The sequence below is a fragment of the Copadichromis virginalis genome, linkage group LG13, assembly GCF_057382275.1.
Source record: "Copadichromis virginalis isolate Kocher_CV1m ecotype Utaka linkage group LG13, C_Virginalis_male_GT1.1, whole genome shotgun sequence".
Taxonomy (NCBI): Eukaryota; Metazoa; Chordata; class Actinopteri; order Cichliformes; family Cichlidae; genus Copadichromis; species Copadichromis virginalis.
Genome location: NC_140630.1, coordinates 18,972,126 through 18,994,772, shown reverse-complemented (window position 1 = coordinate 18,994,772; position 22,647 = coordinate 18,972,126). Strand labels below are relative to the sequence as shown.

General features: G+C 42.8%; 1 protein-coding gene across 6 annotated transcripts; it reads left to right on the top strand.

The window, feature by feature from the left end:
• The first annotated feature begins 217 nt into the window (after positions 1-217).
• ldb1a (LIM domain binding 1a) lies at positions 218-19,710 on the top strand. 6 transcript variants are annotated; one of them, XM_085477763.1, is made up of 12 exons: positions 218-601; positions 3,331-3,431; positions 12,160-12,262; positions 12,562-12,606; positions 12,815-12,890; positions 13,673-13,775; positions 14,397-14,569; positions 14,656-14,778; positions 14,879-14,956; positions 15,092-15,215; positions 15,390-15,532; positions 16,567-17,445. In XM_085477763.1, exons 2-12 carry the CDS (start codon positions 3,404-3,406, stop codon positions 16,789-16,791), a joined length of 1,221 nt encoding a protein of 406 aa, XP_085333889.1. In that variant the 5' UTR covers positions 218-601; positions 3,331-3,403; the 3' UTR covers positions 16,792-17,445. The 6 variants fall into 6 exon arrangements, with proteins under 6 accessions (XP_085333889.1, XP_085333888.1, XP_085333892.1 ...); XM_085477762.1 differs by having other exon boundaries at positions 15,390-15,538; XM_085477766.1 differs by lacking the exon at positions 16,567-17,445 and adding an exon at positions 17,452-19,710 and having other exon boundaries at positions 223-601; positions 15,390-15,538.
• The last annotated feature ends 2,937 nt before the right edge of the window (positions 19,711-22,647 follow it).

Sequence of the window (22,647 nt, the reverse complement as noted above, 5' to 3'; positions counted from 1 at the left end):
TTCCTCTGTGTTTTCCTTCAGCGTATCAGCGGCTGTATACTGTACATCTGTGGGAGCTGTAGGACTTATGAGCTTGTCTGTGTGTTGGAGAGACGGGGAAAGAAAGGAACACCACTGTGCCCCAGCACACTCCCTAACTGCTACCTACCGCTGCTCTGCCGTTGCCATGGATACAGTGCCCTCTCTCTCCCCTCTCTCCTGTCTGTCGGTGGGTATGGAGGGATGGGGCTCGAAAGGAGAGGAGAGAAGTGGCTCTGGCTGCTGCCTCTGCGTCATATTCATACCAGTGCAGCTGAGAGCCCCCCACCACCACCACCACCATCACCCCCTCCCTCCTCTCATTTCCCCTCTTCCACCGCCTCCCGCCTCCTTCCTTCCTTCCTTCCCTCCCTCCTTCCTTCCTTCTCATCATCCAATTTGCACACTACTAGACCCCCACCCCCCCACCCCCCAACCCATTTGTGTCTCCTATCTGCATCTGCTCATCACATTCTTCCTCCCTCACTCTCTCTCTGCTGGCCCAGCTTGGTTTCCTCTGCGTGGCTGGCCTGAGCGGACTTTTTCGCGCGAGTGTGGTAAGAGGAGAAAGAGGAAGACAAAGGTAAGCACAGATATGGAGGACATTTAAGAGTGTTTGTCTGTAAATGAGAGAGTGAGAGAGATAGTGGAGAAAAGAAAAGCGGGGGGGTAGAACACCTGGAAGACAAAAGAGTGAGAGGAAGGCGATGGTGGCACCAAGAGCCTTTCAAACATTTTAATAGATATTTATGAAGAATCAAGGTGCTCTGTGGAGTGTTTTTACACTGTGTAAAGACAACACACTAGGATGAGACGCATGCCTCAGTAAGCCAAGCTGGCAGCATGTCTGTGTGCAGGCACTTTGCTGTCTGTCACATAGTGTTATGGAACTGCTGCTGCTGCGTGCTCCCACAGTGGAGAGAAGGAGGCGAACAGAGGGGGGAACTTCATTATTCTCAGAGAGCTTTTTTGTGCAATGTGTTGACAGAGCGGGAATCTCTGCATCTGCACAAGCAGGGAGAGTGAGAGGCAGAGAGGAGAGTGAGAAAGAGGATGAACAACAGTGCAGTTAGTGCTGAAGCGCTCGGCTTCAAAGCATTATCACTCCTGGAAACAGGAGCCATTTCCAAAAATCCCATTCGCACACCCTCCCTGCTCTTTCTTCCCTCACGCTCTTTATTTCTGTTTGTTTTTCTTGCATTATTGGGGATGTCTCTGTTGTTCTCTCATATCTTGTGTTGCTCAAAGTTCACAAGTAGCAGGATGTTGTCTTGATGTCAAACCCACTGATCGCGACCATCGAGGTGCACAAAAACACTGAACTGTGACGAAACGGCAGATTGAGATGAGATGACTCCGAAAGACAAACACCGTTGAAACAAAAGACGCCAAAAAAAGTCTGCGTGTGAGAAGGGCAAATGAAAAGAGGAGGGGAGAAGACAAGTAAAGGGAAACGAGGACGCCCGCAGGGTTGTTCATTGTGTCTTGGTCCTAAGAGCAGTGTCTGTCTGACACTGTGTATGACATTTAACTGTGATGCGTCTGCCAGTGAGCTGCTGTGTTGGGAATGTGCCCGTCAGCTTTCATTTCTGTGGAGACAGTTGTTTGTCTTGTGTTGGCATATTGGTTGTGAGTGACAGAAAATGGAAAACAGAGGTTTGTTAAACGAGGCTTCAACTCACTTGGGAGTCCTTTGTTAATGCAGGGACAACACGGATATCATAGTGGTTATGTAGCCCACTATCAACAACCCCCCCCCCAAGTTTTTCACATAGTCCACACATATGTCATATTTTTAAACTAAATTTCAACCCAAACTAGGCAGCACTGTTTAAAAAAAAGAAAATGCTGTAAAATTGCCAGCTAACCTGTAACCTGGACTGCATGACATACACTATTCTACTGGCTTCTATTTTAGCCATTTATCTTCTACTTTAGCTGTTTACTAAACTTTTTACTTGTGCCTTTTGTAGCGATCAACCACTGATCCATTACTTTTGAGCTAACTGCTATCTATTTTTTGACTCTTCTGCGTTACTTTGTGTGCACCCTAACTCATTATGCTGCATTAAAAAAAAAACAGTGCAAACTTTTTCCATGGTTTTCCAAATTCTGACTGGTAATGCAGAAATGGCCTCTGGGACACATGCATCTTTGTTTAAAAAAAAAAAAAGTATTCTGACGCAGTTATGACCCAGGCTCATTTCCTATCATCTTTAAACCTTTTCACCGTTTCCCGTTTAGTCTCAATAATTTGGTGATAATTCACCGCATAGACTTTCACCCATTTGACAGGATGAAGTAGATGAGCAACAAAGACATCTAAATTATGAGAGTCGGTTATGTGCTTGTGTGTTTGTGTAGTGATGTGTGAGATTATGAGATTATTGGCTCAGAGAGCAGGCACGCTTGGGCCAAGAGAAGTTGTGGGATGAAAGGAAAAGGAAACCAGTGAAATGGAGGAGGGAGAGGAAATGAATCACAATCACATCAAGCTGCAGAAAGGTCAAAGTAATATCAACAGAGTGAGGAGATTAAACTGACAGTTCAGTAAGATTAAAAAGCCAAAAAAAAGGAAAAAGAAGTAGGGTTTGCTGAACAGACGTTTGCAATGGAGTCAGACTGTTTACACTCAGCTCTTGGTTGTGGGCTTGTGCGCATTTGCGCACGCACGCGCCTCCTGCCTCCCATGGGTCTCCGGTGTCCCTGCGCTCCAGGTGGGCTTTGCATTTTTAATCGATACTGTCTGTAGTGATTAACACCCGCGTTTTCTCTGCAGCAGAAAAACAAAAGGAAGGAGAGGGAGACGGAAAGAGAGATGAAAATCTGTCATACATGAGGCACGGTGTGTGTGTGAGAGTGTGTTTGTGCATGCATGTTTGTTTGGCGGTAATGACCCTCTGCCTCTGGGCTCCTACTGAGTATGTTTATCTCCCACAGCAGCACCGGGCAAAAATAGACGATGCATCACTGACACGCACGCGCGCACACACACACCTTGTGCAGTTTCTCTTTTTCCTCTCCTTTGCTCTAATTGCCTCCCTCCTGCATTCTCCATTTCACACACGCTCCCTTGCTCCAGTCCATATTACTTACTCCAGTCTCACACACTCTTTTCTTCCTATTTCACTCCTTTCTCTATTTTCCCTCCCACTTGTGTTGCAATATGCCTATTAATGATGCAGCTAGAGCACCAGTGCCAACTTCCTGCCTCTGACGGAGAGAGAGAGGAGTGTAGTTGTGGTGTACATGCCCTGCTTTGTACCACTCCCTCTTATCTCTCCACCCCTCTGTCTGTGTTGTTTTCCTCAGAGTTGGCCCATGCGAGCAGCGTGTGGACTGAGTGCAGCTGTTTCGTTTAGAGAAGAACCCAACATGTGAGAAGATGTCTGTTGGAGGTTGTGCATGTCCCGGTGAGTGCCTACTCTCTCTTCTTTATCTCTTCCTGTCTCTGATCTCCCTCTTTCCTCCTCCGTCTCTGTGCTCAGTGGTGCTGTCAAAAAGATGACTTATGTAAAAGTGCTGCAAACCCCCCTAGGGCCAACGTCAAGCTATGCGAGTGTGAGTTTGTGTGGGCATGCAGTGTGGCGGTGAATCCATGCTTCACTCGCAGCACATGTCCTAAAACAAGGTTATAGACTGAGGCTACCACACTTTAGGATTGAGTTGTTCAGCAGAGCCTCTCAGTCACGCTAGCCTGCTGTGCGGTTGATCAATGGCTCTTTGAGTTTTACCACATACAGAGACTGAGATATCAATAAGTACTCCATTTCTCAGCTTCATCTGGCCACTGTAGTTTTGCTTAACGGATATTAGGGCTCTTGTACATCTAGAAGAGTTGTTGGAACTCACTGCTTAGTGTCACATACATTTTAGATTTGTCCCGGGGGTCAGAACTGAATGAGGCAAAAGTACTTTAATTTACTTGCTTCAAAATGGTTTAAAGCTCCCTTGATGGATTTAAACTATTAATGAGGGTACTTAAGACTTAACCAACTTGCCTAGAGTTAAGCTACATTTGGGCTATTGCACAGCTCTTTGTCATTGTGACTTTGCATTTTGCATTCCTGCATGTCTTTCAGAAAATAAGACTTGCACTCTTAAGCTTTAACGGTTAGCTAAAGTATGGATTATAACCACAGAATTGAGTGTTATTGATATTCAGGATCTACAGTTGGCTCTTGTGCTACTCTATCAGAGCAAGAGGAAGAGCATCTAGTACAGTCGGAGTCTGTCTGCACATGTCAGTCTCTGGCAAGCAAAATGTTTTGGCAGTTTTTATCAAGTACATCTTCTAATCTGTTCTCTTCATGGTGTGTTTGATCCCCCTTTTTTTGACTTTGGAGCAATTTCTCTTTAAAAGTATCCCACTGAGAGCAGGCAGGCTACAGAGATGGTTGCCTTGCACACAGTGAAAAGCCTCACGGTGCCAGGGGACGGGCTCTGTGCATCACATTGGAAAAGATATCAGATAGAAATTGAATCGTAGCATCTGCTCGGGGGATTTTGGAGAGGGCAGATTGAATTAGGGTGTCAGTATCATTTTAATGGGGCTGCTCTGATTCATGGGCAATCAGCTATCAAATGGAGTAATATTAGGGCCTCTGCTTGATGTCCTTCTCTCAGATGTTTTTGTTTCTGTACTATCTAGGTTCTTTTCTCCCTCCTGTAGCATTTCAGTGACTCTGCCTCCTTCGTTCCCCCTGTTAACAGACCGTACTGTGGAGCAGAAACTTTTAATGACATCCACATGTTTTTGAAGGATGTACGGAGAACACGGTCCACCAGAGTGATCTGCCATGTGCATGCCGTGTACCACCGCTTAAACAGTCACAGACTTACATAGGCTTACACATGCGTGCTTGGAAAAATTTGCAGTGCAGGATGCAAGTACACTCGCTCGTTTGTGCACCATCACGAGGAGCCTGCTAGGACAAGTTTAGGCTGGTAGGTCTCACAAATAACCAGAGTCATGTTGATCCAAGCTGGTTTGCTGTTTCTCTCTCTCTCTCTCTCTCTCTCTCTCTCTCTCTGTCTCCCTCCCTGTGTCTGCATGCTGTAAATCATTATATTTGAAGGCTGGTTTGTTTACATTCTTGTATGTTCCTGAATGGGAGATCCTCCCCATCATTCCTGCATGAATCTACATTGTAAAAACAAGTTGTCTATAGTTCTAACATCATTTTCACATTTATTCGGTCAGAATTGCACAGATGTGTTTTGTTTTTTCACTAGGCATACTTGCTGTTTATAAGCCAGAATAAAGAACGGCATTCTCATGGCTGTCTAGCTCGGTGACAACCCTGTGACATCCTGCTGTTGTTGTGACTTTGCTGTGAATTAACCTTTTTAAGGCTTTGTTCCTTGCGTGAAGGAGATTCGTCCTAACACAGTGGAGCCAATCACATCCTTTGTTCAGGCTAAATGGTAAAAATAGATTGCTTGTGAGCTGAAGATACCCCCCCCCCCCCATTCTCGCATGCACCCACTCAAGCATGCGCTCCCCTTTGCTCACCACTCTCTCCGTCTCTCACCCATCCCACTCTAACCCCTCCCTCCCATTTCTGCCTTCCTCATCTCACTCTCTCGCTCCTCTTCCTTTCCCTCTTTCACCCTCTCTTCCTCTCCCTTTCAGTCACTCCTTCATCCCTCGCCTACTGCCTTTTGCAGTAAAAGTGGCGTTACCTCATGCAGAAAGTCACGTGGTTCCTGATTAAAGAAAAGTGACTTAAAGCAGAGCCAAGATGGCAGCCAAACAGCTAGGATTTTTTTTTTGTGTGATTACTGTTACACAACAACGTGACTCCTTCAGCTTTATCTCACTGAACTGAAAAGCCTGCCTCGCTTTCTTTTTCTCCTCAATTCTCTTGCTTCTTCTCCTTTCCCCGCCTCTCTCTATTCTACTGAGGCTCTCAGATCTTGTTTGCTAGATCAAAATGGCTGTGTGTGCAGAGGCAGAGAGAAAGAAGGAATGCGTGGGAGACAGACAGAGATGCTGGGGGAGTCGGAGAATTTTTTTTTTTTGTTGGGGGGGGGGGCAGGCAGAGTGGAGATGAGCTGTAGTGATGTCACATCTGCTGCAGGCTGACAGGATGGCAAGAGAAAGCTGGCATGTGCCACCCAGCTGAAAACAGGGGGAGGATAGGGAGACATCGAAATGGGGAGGAAATTATTTTTCTATTGAAGCACACCTGTAATTGTAAAACATGTACAAGCTAGTGAAGACAACAGCAGACTGCTGTAAAAACAAAGTATAAGGAGAGCTGAAAACTATATCTTTGTGCCGCCTATGTGGACTCAACACCAGGAATGGTTTATTAATCCAACCAGATTTGTTTTTTCTCCCCCTTTTTATTAAATGTATCATGAATTATTCAACCTGTGCAAAGTAAAGTTGGTGTCAAGATGGGTTAGAGTGCTGAATGGCAAGCCTTATATTTGATCAGTTTTATGCAAATCAAGACTAATATTGAAACACTGACATTATTGAAGGGAGTTTTGCTGTAAGTTGTTTCTTCTGCTTCTAATTTTGGGTAAGAAAGTGATGTTGTGCATCGCTTTAAGTTTACATATTTCATTACAATTAAATGCTGTGTCTTTATACCCTTTTGGGGATTTCCATGCTTAGTCTCTAAATAATATCGTAGTCTGTCTTAGTTCTTAAGTTTAAAGAGCTAAAATTTTATCTGGAGAACTTACCACCCCCACGAATTTCATTTCAGCAGGGAGACTGTGAAATTCATTTTAAAACCTAAAATTTTAACTCTTTCCAAGGAATTTGTTAATTCAGTCTGGCTGCAGGTCCGAGATCTGTGTTGTTGCTACTGTTCACGACACAGACCTTCACACAGACATGAGGTTTTTCTCTCTGTCGTTATCCTTTGCCATGTCTTGAACACACACTGTTAACTTCCTCTCGGTAAACCACAGCAGCATCCTCTGGGTGACGCCTGTGTTAGGACAGTCTCCTGCCTTGTTGCTATCACTTCCAGTCAGGTGTCACAACAGTTTCCCAGACAGGCTTATACTTCCACTGCGGTGTCTAAAAAAGCAGCAACAGGAATTGGAACATCCTCTTCTTCACCAGCTTTCTTCAGATTTCCTCAGTGCTGCTAAAAGCTCTTTTGTCACACGCTTGGTCAAAGTCGTAATGCATTTGAAGGGCCTGGAAAATGTTTTCGAGGCATAATTACATGTGGCTAGTGTGTGATGACCTACTTTGTTTATCAATATCAGTTTTTCCTAGTATATTATTTGCCTAAGCAAGCCAGAGTTTAAATAACCAATGAATAAATAAAAATGGAAAAACCTTTTTTTGCAACAATGAAACAAAGCACAGAAGTCGAGCAAGACAAAGCAGACTGAATGCAAGTCGGCCCAACTCTCTCTCTGTGTGTGCGTGTGCGTGTGTATAGATAGATAGATAGATGTAAAAAAAGACGATATATCGGTGTTTGTACACGAATACCTGTGCCGTTCAAAACCTCCTTTTCTGAGACCAAAATAGGACTTAGTTCCTGCGCTATGGTGCCTTTAATGTTATCACTGCCTGCCAGGTGACTATGTGCTAAATGTGACTCTTACCGAATACAGATTAAAGAGGATTCAGTTCAGAGTAATGCATGTGGTAATGCATATTGCCATGAAATCCACACTAATGGATTTTGTGCATATGTATATTGTTGATAATAGAATTTAATATACAACTACAGCGAAGCATGTACAAATTTGTTGTTATGGCCAAAATCAAATATTACTGTAAACTCCAGGACAGTAAATTCATTCTACTTTGAAGCATGAGATAAATTTTTTTTTCTTTTATCAGCATTTGCCAGCAGAGGGAGATGCTGTCCTTTCACACCTCTGTGCAAGTCCATCAAAACTGACTTGCACAAGGAGTTGATACACCAGCCAGCTTTGGTTTTGTTCAACAAGCGATCTCAAAGTTGGGCTTGTGTTATCACTAACAGATTAGACCACAGGTGGTGCATCCTTCTCTGAAAACTGCGTACAGCAGTGCCTGCTTTTTTTTTTTTTTTTTTTGCATACAGTTTTACATATCTCTGCTCTATATATAACATAGGGTTTGTGCGCTGAGAGACGCTGGTGTGGGTCAGATGTGTTTACTGTACATCTCAAAAAGCATAGCTTCACTTCCCTAGGCTGCACTCCCGGCTTATAGAAATTCTAACTGACTGGCAGCTCAAGTGAAAGCCTCAACAAATGAGCTTAAAATGCACTTTGAGACCACAAATGGTTCTCTAGGCCTCAAATATATTGCTTGTAAACATTAGAGTGGTTATTGATTAAAAGTGAGGCTGCAGATTAGCCTACGCGAACTGAGGCTATGACGGGCACAGAGCTGTGGTTGAAAAGATTTGAGTCATCAGCCGCGTCAATCACTTTTAATAGGCCTTTACAAAGATACAATTAAAAGCGCTATGTCGGTAGCAAGTCATAACTGATTTAATGGTATAAATAGGATGTTTGATTCACACTCCATGAAAAGAATAAAGGTTAAGGGGTTTTAAGATTGTGCAGGACTTGGATGACCACTAGTTTAAATGGGTCCAGCACTGCTAACACAGTGTTACTTTTACAGCATATTCTAAAAGGACTACTCATTCTTCATGAGTGATCATTATGACTGATTGACTGTTTCAGTGCCCTCACACAGAGCTTTCATAAATGGTCGGACACTCTGCGTGGGAAGTTGAGAAGAAATCATCTCAGACACTGCAGTTTCACGGGACATAATCCTGTCACTTTGATCCACAGTTAAAGTAGGAAAAAGACATATTTTATTGCAGCCATATCTGATCATGAAATCTGAGATTCAGCTTTTACTGAGCAGTAATGAAGTCTATGTAACTTTTTTGATTAAAAATGCTTGAATGAGGGGAAAAAAAAAGTGCAGACATAATGATGCATTTTTTTTTCTTTTTGCAACACGTGGTTACTTGGTCAAGTATTAAGATATTTAATTATCTAGCACTGCAGTTAGGGAGCAATGTGGTGTGTTTTAAAAATCAGCCTGTTCACACACAATTTTAACAAAGTGAAGTGCAAGATAGTTAAATATCTGAGATATGTCACATGTAATACTTGGACAAAAAGATAGACTTGCAAGTGAGCTACATGTTTCAGTGTATTTCACTTGTGTGGCATCTTATTACAATGCTATTATAGACTATGACACTTTATGACTTGTAATAAATACAGTAGGCAAAGTGCAGATGGATATTTGATTGCATCAATGAAAGAAGAAAAAAGAGCTACCTTACCCTCCTAAACTCTGCTGACCCAAATATTATTCATACCCACTATACTTCAGCGCAGGGCTGGCACAGAAACGGCATGGCCCACAATGCTGTCAGACTGTGGAATAAGATTAAGTGAGACGGTTGTTCCTCGCAATGGGGACCCACCTTGTACTACACTGGGGGCCACTGGTCTACTGATGGGACAAATTGGGGGCCCCAATTTGTCTTGACTGGGGCCTGAGATTTTTGTCCCGGTCTGTGTGTAGGGATGGGCGGAGGAGCCTGGAGGAAGGCGGGGCCTTTGTTTGTTCGTGTCTCGGCTGGCAGGAACAAAGGGTCCGGTAGTAGTAGAACACAGTCCTCCAGACAAATGACATTTAAAACATATAAGCAGGAATTGCAAATTCACCAGAAGCGGGGAAGTAGCGTGGATTGTTTCAGTTCCCGTCGTCAGCTGTTTGGTTTAGGACCACAAGAGTACATTATCAGCGGCGGAGAATTCACCATCCAGCCGCTCCGGCTAGCAGCAAGGCTAGCTGGCTAGAAACACCGACCCGAGGTGTTGAGCAGCACCGCGTTTAGGTGGACGTTTCTCTGCAGGTAACTCAATCGAACTGCTATACCAGGTTAGCAGCATCACAGGTTCACAATATCCGCTGAAATTGATCGTAAACAGACACGGGGGGATAGGGAGCGGAGGGCGGTGATATTTAGCAAGTGGGTTAATAGCTTAGCAATGGCATCCGTTTTCTGCAAACGGTTAATGTTAATGAACGCGGCCCTGTGGTTCAGTTTACGCCTGGCCCGTGCTGTTAAAGTGGATGCTCGCGCATTTTTACAGGTATACTGCTCATGCATGTGAATACACGGAGCAATGAGGTGACACCAGAGAGCTGTGCAAATACGTTAGGAGTCTTGCACATAGCTTTGGATGTTTTATTGGCTGATGGCCATCCTCTGGATGCAGCTCTATTGTTTGCATTAAGCAGTTTGGGCGGACTGAACTGCATCAAAGTCCAGTTAAGTTAACCTTTTGTTAGCGTAGTGAAATATGCATCGTGATCTCTCACCTTGTTAAAGTTTACTCTGTTCAAGGATGCTTAAGGACTGTAGTCATTTGTCAGTACGTGACATCCTTTAACCTCAGGTGCCTCTGAGCCTGTCTTTTCGTGTTAGTAGTTGTTTACATGCATAAGGATCTAATGATCTGCAGGGTTTTTTTTTTTTTTTTAGATGGGTTAGTACTGCTGATTGAACCTCATATTTGTGTGTGTATTTATGTTAGAGGTGAGAATCCCCCATGTGTCAACATTTTTTTTTCCTCAGGGCCTTTGTTTTAAAATATCTTTGCATAATTTGATTGTAGCTTCATTGTAGCTGTTTCTGTTTTCACATTAAGGGTTGTGATTGAAGAAAGGTTGTTTTTTTTGTTTTTTCACAATAGAGATGTGATTTGTTACACTGGACATTATGTTTTGCACAAAGCTGTGGGATCAGCATCAAAATGAACAAAGGCTTATCATATGGGCCTGAATGCAGTCTGGGACTAATGGCTAGACTTGCTGGGGGTGGGTGTATAGGTCAGAGGTAATGTGTAGGGAACCATTGTTGGGTGGCCTTGAGCAAGATCAGCCTCATACTAATAGGGAGGAGAAGATGACCTACCATGACTCTTGAGAGTATACAGAAAGAAGGAAGAAAAGGGTGAAAGTAAATGGAGGAGGAGTTGTAGTAGTGTGTGGTGAAGGAGGACAATTAATGTTTTTCTCTCTCTGTTTGAACCTAACAATCACCATTTGAGAATTGGTGCACATGTAGATAACTCGATCAGTTCACAGAAAGTGGCAAAAATCTTACATTTACACCCCTCTATGGTTTTGGTTTGCATTAGCATGCATGGCGCTGGGAGTCGACGTTTCTCCCCCTGCTGGTTTTAATTAAGTACAGCCCCCTCTTTCCTATGCCAAGCAGACAGTGACCAACCGTTGTGCATAAATTGTAGGTCAAATTAACATTATGCAGGTGCCTGTTGGGAATACCACATTTACAGGCAGTGTAGGCATTGTTAAACAACTGGATACAAATGGGTTTTGCTGTTATTTAAATGTTGCTAATACCTGCCTATCAAAACATACTTTAAATTCCTCATGTTGGTGCCCCACTTCTGTGTCTGCTTCAAAGGGTAGGGGAACTGGAGGGTTGCTGTGACTGGCCGGTCTGACTCAGATTTCTAGGGGTTGTTTTCCTACAACCTGGGTATAAAATATCTTTTGAGACCCTAAAACTTGAAGCAGCTGTTTGTGTGGAGCCTTCTTGAGTAGATGTTTTCTCAGCACTGCCAGATTGTTTGAGCATGACTGTGTTATCTGGGCAGACAGGGGTTAACAACAGCCAGTGTAGGGATGGGGGGGGGGATGGGTATAGAAGAGGCAGCAAGAGGGGGGAGTCCAGCACACAGTGTAGAGAGGCATGGTTTTAGGTTCACATAGGGCTGTATGTTGAGAGGAGGGTCACCAGTAATGGTACAGGTGCCACAAAAATACAAAAAATATGCCAGTGGATCTGGTTTCCACTCATTTTGCAGTTTGTGTTTTCAGATGTCTACAGGTTAATAAATATACCCCCCCTCCCCAAAACAATCATTTGTTTTCTTGTCCATTTAGCAGATTGAAGGTGCATTAGATGATGAGAGCAGCAGGAAATTGTTATGGCAGTGGGCTTTTATTTGAACAAGTCTGAACAAAATCATCCAACATTAGATTACTGAGATGTTGCTGCGATTTGAATGAGCTAAATCCAAAGTAATCTAAATCTCCTTTAATTCTCTGCCCCCCCTCCCCCCCCCCCTCCTCCTCCTCTGCTCCGGGGTTGTGTGCAGGCTGTTCGTCAAAGTCATTCAAGCTGTACTCTCCTAAGGAGCCCCCCAACGGCGGCAGCTTTCCCCCCTTCCACCCAGGCGCTATGCTGGACAGAGATGTGGGGTAGGTCTGAGCTGAGCTCTCAAGGGAAATTTGTGAATTCATTCAGCCAGTAAATTATGCCATTTGTTACCCTCTTGATGTCTTATCTTTTGACTTCTTGCAGGCTTCTTGTTTTTATTATAAAATCAGTTTTCTTGATGTTTACTTAAGAATATAAGACGTCTGTTTTTACATTTATTTATTTAATTTTAATAATATGGAGAGGTTATGAAATGCAATCTATTTGCAGAATGTTATTAAAGGCATACATGCTTGGTGGAGATTATCAATATCTTTTTTTTTTTTTTTTTTTGTCCTAGGCCTACACCCATGTATCCCCCCTCATACATGGAGCCTGGAATGGGGTGAGCACATTGATGCTTAAATAATTAACGCCATTTGATCCTGTTTTAGGTCAGAAGTCCTTTATATAGCATATACTGTTCAAAAATTTATGCTGCATTTAGTTTGAAGCTGCTCTTGGATTATTGCTTTTGTTTGCACTACGGGTGTAAGTGCACTGAAGCAGCCCCCACTGCAGGGTGTGTTGAATATCCCCATTTTCTGTTTCAGGAGACCCACACCGTATGGGAACCAGACAGACTACCGGATATATGAGCTGAACAAAAGATTACAGAACTGGACAGAGGTGAGAATCGTTTTGTATTTCACACAGTGTAGTAGCAACCCAACACAAACTGTTTCACAAAAACACAGAGCCTGTCTTTTATTTCCAAGCAGGAAATGTAATAAAGTCCTCGTAGAACTACATTTTGCAGATCCTGTAAACCACTTACCGGTACTGTTGCCCTATTTTTAGATTTCCCTCCCAACAGCTGTTGATGTGTAGGTAACCATGTTAGGGATTATGCGAGAAAATTAAGTCAGAACTCAGACTTGAGTTACATCCAGACTCTAATAGGATTATCTGATAAACCTGGCTAAAACATAATTGGAGTACCAACTGTTTCTATGCCTAAACGGGCAAAAGAGTAGCCATTATGTGTTGTTACGTTGTGAGGCTGTTTGCACACTACAGGAAATGCTACAGCTGGAAGAACTACTGGAATTGAGTTTTACTTTCAGGAAAGTGAATTGTTGGGTTTGGTTGCTTATCCAGGAAAACACACTTTAACATTTATCTTTAAGAAAATGCTTAAAGCTGCTGAATGACTATCATCTGAGGTGTCACAGGGTGAGATTCAGGTACACCATGGACAGGTCGCCAATCGCAGGGCTTTTTGCATGCGTTTCATTCTGTTGTCCTGAGGAGTAGAAAGGTTATAGGAGAGGTGCAGGTATATGAATTTCTAGTTCTTGTTTTTTTCAAATGGCATCTGTTCTTCCTTTTGAACATGACCTATTTTAACATAACTCACTGCACATTTTGAGGAATCAAAAACTGAAAAATGTTTCTTCTTCTGCTCATAGGACTGTGACAATCTCTGGTGGGATGCCTTCACCACAGAGTTTTTTGAAGATGATGCTATGCTCACGATCACTTTCTGTCTGGAAGATGGTCCAAAACGATACAGTAAGAAATATGTTTTCAAAGAAATGATAGCTGCTTGTCATTGAATATGTTTTATTTTAACACCCTACAATAATAAAGAGAAAACCCCAACAATCAGGTGACCTGCTTATGAGCAAGCACTTGGCAACAGTGGGAATGAGAGACAGGACAAAAGACACACTGTAGAAAAGAACCAGAGATTAATAATAACTAATGATTAAATGCAGAGTGGTTTATAATCAGAGTGAAAAGAAGTAAGTGAAGAGGAAACACTTGCTGCATTATGGCAAGGCCCCAGCAGCCCAGAGCTATTGGAGCATAACTAAATAGGATTGAGGATCACCTGATCCAGCCCCAAATATAAGCTTTATCAAAAAGTAAGGTTTTAAGCCTAATCTTAAAAGTAGAGGGTGTCTCCTGAATCCAAACTGGGAGCTGGTTCCACAGGAGAGGGGCCTGAAAGCTGAAGGCTCTGCCTCCCATGCTACTTTTAAATGTCCTGCTGTCTAAGAGAAGAGTGGTCTGTTGGGGTTGTACCGTATTATAAGGTTTTTATAAATCAGATGACGGCTTTTTTTTTTTTTTTTTTTTTTAATGTCCTGTCAGCTTTAAGCTTTTAACTTTGGCACATTTTGTCTGCAGCCATCGGCAGAACGTTGATTCCCCGGTACTTCAGAAGTATCTTTGAGGGGGGCGCCACTGAGCTCTTCTATGTTTTGAAGCATCCAAAGGAGTCGTTCCATAGTAACTTTGTGTCTCTCGATTGTGACCAGTGCACCATGGTGACCCAGAACGGCAAACCTATGTTTACACAGGTAATGCCAGTGTGGATAATAGACGCACAATTGTCTCTGAACCTTTTGTTGAGATGGTAACCCATGATCTCTGCTGTTTGATTTAGATTTGTGTTGAGGGCCGCCTGTACCTAGAGTTTATGTTTGACGACATGATGAGGATCAAGACGTGGCACTTCAGCATCAGACAACACAGAGAGGTCCTACCGAGGAGCATTTTGGCTATGCATGTGAGTTGCCGTGTAAACAAGCCCCTCTTTAATACTCAGATTCACGTACCGTGCGTGCAATTGGTCATTACTTGTTTGTTTTTTTCCCCCTATCCTCCAGGATCCCCAGATGCTTGATCAGCTGGCTAAAAATATCACCAGATGTGGGCTGTCCAACTCCACGCTCAACTACCTCCGTGTAAGCAAATTTCCTTCTTGATCTTGTTCTTTTTTTTTTTTCTTCTTTTTTTTGGTAACATATTGGTGAATTATCTGTGTTTGGAACAATCTAACATCTATCATTCAACTTTGGCCTCTCTCGTCTTCCCTTAAGCTATGTGTGATATTGGAACCCATGCAAGAATTGATGTCTAGGCATAAAACCTATAGTTTGAGCCCCAGAGACTGCCTGAAGACCTGCCTCTTCCAAAAGTGGCAAAGAATGGTAGCGCCTCCAGGTAACGCGTTTGAAATAGCCAGTGGCATTTATGATAGTTACCCTTTCAATTTAAGCTTTGAAGCACCCATACTAAAATCCAGCAGCTGCTGCGTGATAGTTTCTTATCTGTAAATGACCTAGAAACTAGTGATTTATAGAGATTTATGTGAAACATGTCTTTCTGTGCTTGTAGCTGAGCCTGCCAGACAAGCTCCAAACAAGCGGCGGAAAAGGAAGGTGTCCGGCGGGAGCACCGTGAGCTCTGGCGGAGGCAGCAATAACAACAGCAACAGTAAAAAGAAGAGTCCAGCCAACAGCTTTTCACTCTCCAGCCAGGTACCTGTAAGCATTACATCTACTTGACTTCTGTCTGCACCTCCAAACTTCAGCTGAGCAAGGCATGGGGGGGGAAAAAAGGGTGTAAGGGTTGGAAAGAAGGGCAGAGGGGTCAGAAAATTCTTTGTATGCGTATATTGGGTGGGAGCTGGGGTTGCTAGCATGTTTAGTTGTAGTACCAGGTTTGGGTGGAGGTAGGTCAGGGAGGCATTTGGACTCGGAGTTTGGTGGGATTAGGTTTTTGTGTGTGTGTGTGTGTGTGGGGGTGTGTGTGTGTGCGTGTGTGTGTGGTTTTGTTTTTTGTAATTCTACAGAGGATAGATTTAGGTTTTAGACCCCCTCATGTGATCCAGTGATGGGCAGTCCCTGGTCCTCTAGGGCCACAGGTTAAACGGTCTATCATATAGAGGAGGTACAACTGACCTCCGTCTCTGCTTAATATATTTTGGGTCTGTGGGGTAGGGTTAACCTTGCTCTGATTTCCAGTGGGATAGTTAGGCTTTCACTCTAAATCTGCCGTGTTATCCCGGTCTTAGAGTTACCACTGAGTCTATCAGAGCACGTGATTTCACACAGCACTGCTTGTTTGACTGAGCGAACGAGACCCGAGGTGGAATGAAAACCCCCGTGATGCAGCACTCAAGGATCAGGGATGCCCACTTCTGGCCAGTAGGAAAGGCTTCTCGACCCTGGTTCTCGGGACAGGGAGTCAGGGCCACATGGACTACTTAAATGTCTGAGTAGATGACCTGAACACACATTGTCCAGTTGTGATTTGGTTCAGAATAAGAGGACACTAAAATGGAAAGCTTTTAATACTTGGGTTCCCTTGATTTCCAGTATAATGACGTTCATAAAACAAATAAATGTAATGCTGGAATTGAGCCCAGTCAGATTGCACCTAAAGCAAAAACCAAAACGAAATGAACAACTACAGAGTTGAGTTCAGGGTTAGTGACCCATGCGTGCAGTCATTCCGCGCACCCCCCTGTATTATGGGGATAATTTGTACCGGCCCTTGCTGTCCCCTTTAGGATGTGATGATGGTGGGCGAGCCCACTCTGATGGGAGGGGAGTTTGGTGACGAGGACGAGCGTCTGATCACGCGACTGGAGAACACGCAGTACGATGGGGCGAATGGCCTGGAGGATGAGGACAGTTTCAACAGCTCACCTGCACTGGGGGCACACTCGCCCTGGAACAACAAGGCACCCTCCAGTCAGGAGAGCAAGAATGACAACTCCCAGTCGTCCCAGTAGACGAGGGGGGTCCCAACTCGTTTTGTTTTTGTATTTTTTTTTTCTCCCCCCCCCCAAAAAACTTACTGGGATCCACCTGAGCCAACATGCTAGCAAGAGGGGTCAGGGAGGGCGGCTTCGAGCGCTTATGTTGAGTTAATTTTTATTTGTGTTCTTTCATGATAAAAGGAGAGTGGGTGGTGAAATAGATTGACCAATCGAGCTTATTGCCGTCACACAAAGGCCAGTTCAGCCACTCTACCTCCCTCACATGATCATTGGTGCTCAGCCTTGGCCCTAGTCTGCCCGGCTACAACCAGTCCTCTTAGTGGTGTGGTGAGTCTGGCGGGCTGGCAGTGTGCGTGTATGTGTGTTTACCCCCCCACCTCCCTCGTCCCGCAATCATCGCTCACCACAATGTTTGAGCCAGAGTTGGCGTGTCCGGTTGTCCGAGTGCTCGCAGCGGCGCCCATGTCAGCGGGTTCTTGTTCCAACCTCGGGTCTCTCAGGCGTGCGTTCCCGTCAGCCTCGCACGTCACTGTTTCTGTTGTGCTCATGTCACAGGGAAGGAATGCTTAGCTTTTATTTGACATGTTTTTGCAGGCTGCAGAAAACTGTGTGCACTCTTAGTATCAAAATTCAACGTTCGGTTTTTAAAAACTCAATTATTTGTTTTTGTAGGACCTGGTTGGAACAAAAACCTGTACAGTGCCGGAGCTTGAGGACCGGAGTTGAGAACCACTACGCTAAATCTTAAACACACACAAACACTGACAGACACACACCCATACACATACACACACATGCAAACACGCACACACTCACAGCAGTGCGCACACACTAACACGGTTACCTTACACCTTCAGCATAAAACGTTGAGGTACTGGAGAAAGGTGGTATGCAGCGTGTCTGGACCAGAGCACCAGGCGCTAACAGAAGTGTGTTTTTATTTTCTATGTTTTAGACTTGTTTTGATTTTGTTTTGTTTTTCAATTTTTTTGTAAACAATTTCTAAAAATAAACAGACAAGCAAGCCAACAAAAAACACCCCAGAATATTCTTTGCACTGTTTTCCACTATTAACGGCAATCTATTTTTCTTATGAATTGACGGTGTATTTTTTTTCCTTTTCTATTATTGCTAATGTAAGAACTGTAAACATCTGAAACCTGCAGTATATTAATGTAGAAATATTGCTGTTAGATCATTCTTATTGTGATGGTAAATAACTTTCATGTAAGTCTATCCTTGATATGTCATCCATGTGTCTCAGACATCCAGCTGTCATCTGGCCCATTGGCTTCAGTGCTAAACAGGCTGGAGACAACAGGGCCAGTGCTTAACTATCTGATGCGAGTTCAGAGTAGCACACTGGAAACCAGTTTCCCCAGGTAAATTTCCATCGAGCACCTGGTTCACATCTGTTGTCTTATCATCGCAGAACTGTTTGCTTTGTCTTCAGATCTCTATATTGGGGTGAGGGTCCTCTATTCAAAGAATATAATGATAGAAATCAAATTTGCTACTCAAATATTTTAAAAACAACTTTTGATGGGGTTGTAAAATAAAAAATAAGACTTTTGTATTAACTTAAGCTTCCCAGAAATGTTTTTAAGTACAATTAAGAAAGCTGCAGACCAAGGAGCTACATGTAAAGATTCTTATACTGTTTAAACGGCGCTGTTTTATGTTATATAATGAATCATTTGTTGGCTTTACTCCTCATGTTTGTGTCTGTGCTTGTATATTTTTAGGTAGTAATTTCTGTAAAAGTTATTCTATGTATTCCTCCCTAGAACTATGAGATACTCAATCTAATGTAAAGAGATGAAAAACCTCTTAAGTTTTTTTTTTTTTGTTTTTTTTTTAAAAACGTGATTTTTAATGGTACAATCACTGACTTAAAAAACAATTTTTGCCCGCATTTTAGGAAACTGTATTTATTTTTCTATGTACTGATGTTCTGTTTAGGTTGAACCCACCTGTACAATATTCATGATGATATATGGAGGAATTTGTGGGGCTGCTGAGTCAGTTAATGCCAACGGAGGTCATTCTGTTGTGTTTCTTACGGAGATGCAGTTTGCACATTGTTCTGTTGGCTCAGTATTATCGAGGAGGAATTTAAATGCCATCGAGGGTGTGGAAGCGTCAGGTGTATTTGAAAACCAGTAAATGGCAACGGTGACAGAAAGTGTTGACCTCAAAGTCATCCAGTTGTATGCCTCAAGTTCCTTACATGCTGGAAATGTGCCACAATGGTGCGACCTTTATTGAAATTTAATAGGATTGACCAAAACCTTTTAATTATAATACTTATGGTCTTGTTTTTAGGCTATTTGATGTCTGTTTTTCAGATAAATGTTAATATCTGAGAGATGAGTTTAACAAAAAAGGAAGGTTGACCACTGACATTGGATCTTACCCTTGGGGAAGTTGGTCTTAAAGCTGTGGTGTCAGGGTTTGCAGAGAAATAGGGAAAAAGTTGCCTGACAGCATCACCCAGATGCCGGCTAACAGCTGTTGCATGGTAATTTGTAGACTGTCCAGCAGGGGTCTCACAGAGCACATGAGTGCGCAGCCTGCCAGAAATTCCTCCATCGTTTTTGGCTGAAAAGCCATCTGTAAATCTACACTAGGCTGCAGGCTATTGTGTTGAAATCCTTATTCATCGTCTCCAGCACCCCTAGTCTACTTTTGTGGTGTTTCAGTTCAGCAGGCAGACACAGAATTGAATCTAGGAGCAACTTATCAACACCCTGTGTTTTCTGTTTGGGAAATATAAGGGTGTATGAGACAGAGATGAAATGGCAATGCACCCATAGCTGGCTCCTGTAGCACCTCATCATGGGGGTGGTTTTATATCTATATTTTTTTGCCAGGTTTCTGTCATTGATAATTCATGTATGGTATCAATAAAGATGAATTTTCACGGAAAAATGTGGTTGTCTTTATTGCTGGTGATAGAGGAAGCTCTTTGGCGTTTTGTCACACATAGGTGACCGCACCCACAGCAAATCATCTGCAGCCATCTCATCTCACCGTGTCCCTTAAACCCGTCTGTCACACCAGCTCTGCATATCCGCCATAAATGTTCTCTGTGGTCTTCCCCTTTTTTCCCTCAGTTGCAGCTCTCGTGTCACCATACTTTTTTCCAATATCCACCATCCCTCTGTCTCAGCCTTGCCTCTCTGTTTGTCTCTAAACCACTTGACCTGATCTTATTTTCTTCAACTTTTCCATCTCCAGCTCATCCTCCTGTCTTGTTAGTGTCACTTTTGCTGCTATCCTCCTTTCACAAGTCAACACAAACCCTCCATGGCTTTGGATGGGTGACCCCAGGTATTTAAACTCATCTGCTTTCACTACCTGTGCTCCTCGTTTCTTCGTCGTTACACCTTTCTCCTTCTAATTCACACCCATGTGTTCAATCTTGCTTCTTAGTCATTCCTCTTCTCTCAGGAACTACTACTCTCACTACATACCCTCTGGAGACTCCTGCCTGACCTCATCTGTCAGCCTGTCCATCACCATCGCAAACAAGAAGGGGCTCAGAGCTGATTCCAGATGTAATCCTTGCCCCACCTCGAGCCCGTCTGTCACTCCTACCATACACCTCACCACTAACTCCCTGCCCTCGTACATGTTGTGCACCACATACTTCTCTGCCACTCTTGACTTCCTCATGCAGTACCACAGTTCCTGTGTTGGCACCCTTTTACATGCTCTTTCTCTACATCCACTAATGCACTAATACTCCCTCTGACGTTTCTCTATACTTCCCCATTAAAGATTTTTCAAGCAAACATCACGTCTGTAGAGCTGTTTCTTGGCATAAAGCCTTACTGCTGCTCACTGATCACCTCTTCATAACTTACCTTCAACAACTTTTTCTCACAACTTCCTGTTTTGTTTTGTTTTTTTATTGGCTGTATACCTGCTGCATTGCATGTTAGAGAATCACCCACAACAAATAATAACTTCCTCAAAGCAGGATTTATTTTCCTCATTTACAGTTTTTGTTGTTGTGCTTTGGAAGAGTTCCTTTGCATGATGTACAGTTCAATATAATCCTTATTCATCTTACATAGCTGCCCTTTAGTTAATCCACTGTCTGAAATTTAAAAAAAAAAGAAGAAGAAGAATTAAAATCGTTGTTTCCTTCAAACCTACCATCTTGCCTACTTTCTCCTGACTGTCTGCCCTTGGTAAACATGAGATTTGAACAGCAGGTGGGTGCGGTCCACTATTGTTTATTCACAGGTTATGGATATGTAAAATCTCTGTGGTAATACATACTCTTTAAAATCACTTGCCTCTGGAAAGAAAATTAACGTACAGACGAGCAGAATGGGTGCACAAAGAGTTTTCTTGCTGAGACAGTGTGAAGACTAATATGAACAAGACACAGCAGCACTTGTTTTGAGTTTATAAATGCCAGATTATCCAAGCTGCATTTCCTGAGGTGAGTCATCTCTCTTTGTTTCCCCCCCCCCCCCCCCCCCATTTTAAAAGAACTTCTTCACTATTTCTTGATTTCTGATGGCAGAAATTGTCAAAGTCTGTGTGGCTTTTATGTATATGTAGCCATAGTTACCCATAGGTTACCAATTAAGTAAAGATCGGCGCATGTCTTTGTTATTGATAACTGGCAGAAAATAAACTTAAGATACTGTAAAACAGGTTAAACAGAGAGTGTTGATTACATATTTAATTTTTTAAAGTACATTCAGTTTTGTTGCAGTTTATCCTGAACTAACAAAAACTTCTTTAGTCACCAAATCACCCCTATGTTCACAAGCTGAAAGGAGAAGAAGGATCATGAGCGCTGACATAATAAACAGGATGAGTCACTGGTGTTGCCTTATCATTCACTGAATTCTTGCTGGTAAATGGAACATGCTGCCCTTATTGATGAAAAGTACTGTTATGTTGTTAATCTGCCCTCTTAGTTCTTGTTTAACTGAGAATTACATGACCTGTGATGTTATTTCAAGAGCACACAATTATTAAGGACAATCAGCAAGTCAAAGCACTGCAAGGTGTTGATGTCATCCTTGTATTAAAGCTACCTGACAGGGTTATAAACCGGAAAACCTAAAATTTTAGGTTATAGTAAAACACCTATAAGCAATCAGCAAATGATTGTTGACGTTGGACAGAAACTCTTTGAATTCTGTTTGCATTATGGAAATTAAATGCATTCCTATTTTACAATCCTTTCTTCGTTCCATGAATGCACCTTCTAAACAAGAAATACCCACCTCAGAAAGGTTACGCTTTGTTACACAGAGAGGGAAATGTTTTTCCTGCAAAATGTTTTAGAAAACGCTGTTGATTCTTTCCATGCAAAAATGTTAACAGTATGATCACAGTGGGGAATTCTACCCATGCAGGTGTGTAGTGGGACTTCCTTCTTGTGCAACTGTAAATAGTTTGTTGTCAAGTGTTGCTCAGTCTGTGTAAAAATTGTCCTGTCTTGACTTGTTGCCAACTCCAGACACAGTATCTTTTGACCAAAGTGAAAGTAATTTGTCAGCTGCTGTCAGTAATTTGCTCGATGTTGAAATATTTTGGAGAATTTTTTGGCAGGCTTTAGTCATTTTTCTTTCTTATCCCAAGCATGTCCTTTCCATCTTCCCCTACATGTTTGGGCTTTGCCCTTGCTTCCATTAAAGCCACACCTTGCGTTTCATATTGCAGATGTGAACTGATTCACTTGGGAGTGAACTTGGGTCGACGATGACTTTCTGTGATAAATAATTTCCTAATTTTAACACATTTTCTTGAAAACAATTTTGTTTTGTTGGTTTCTTTAGTTTTTCGCCTGTCTAGGCGCCACAAATTTAACTACAACTATACATGTTAAGAAAACAT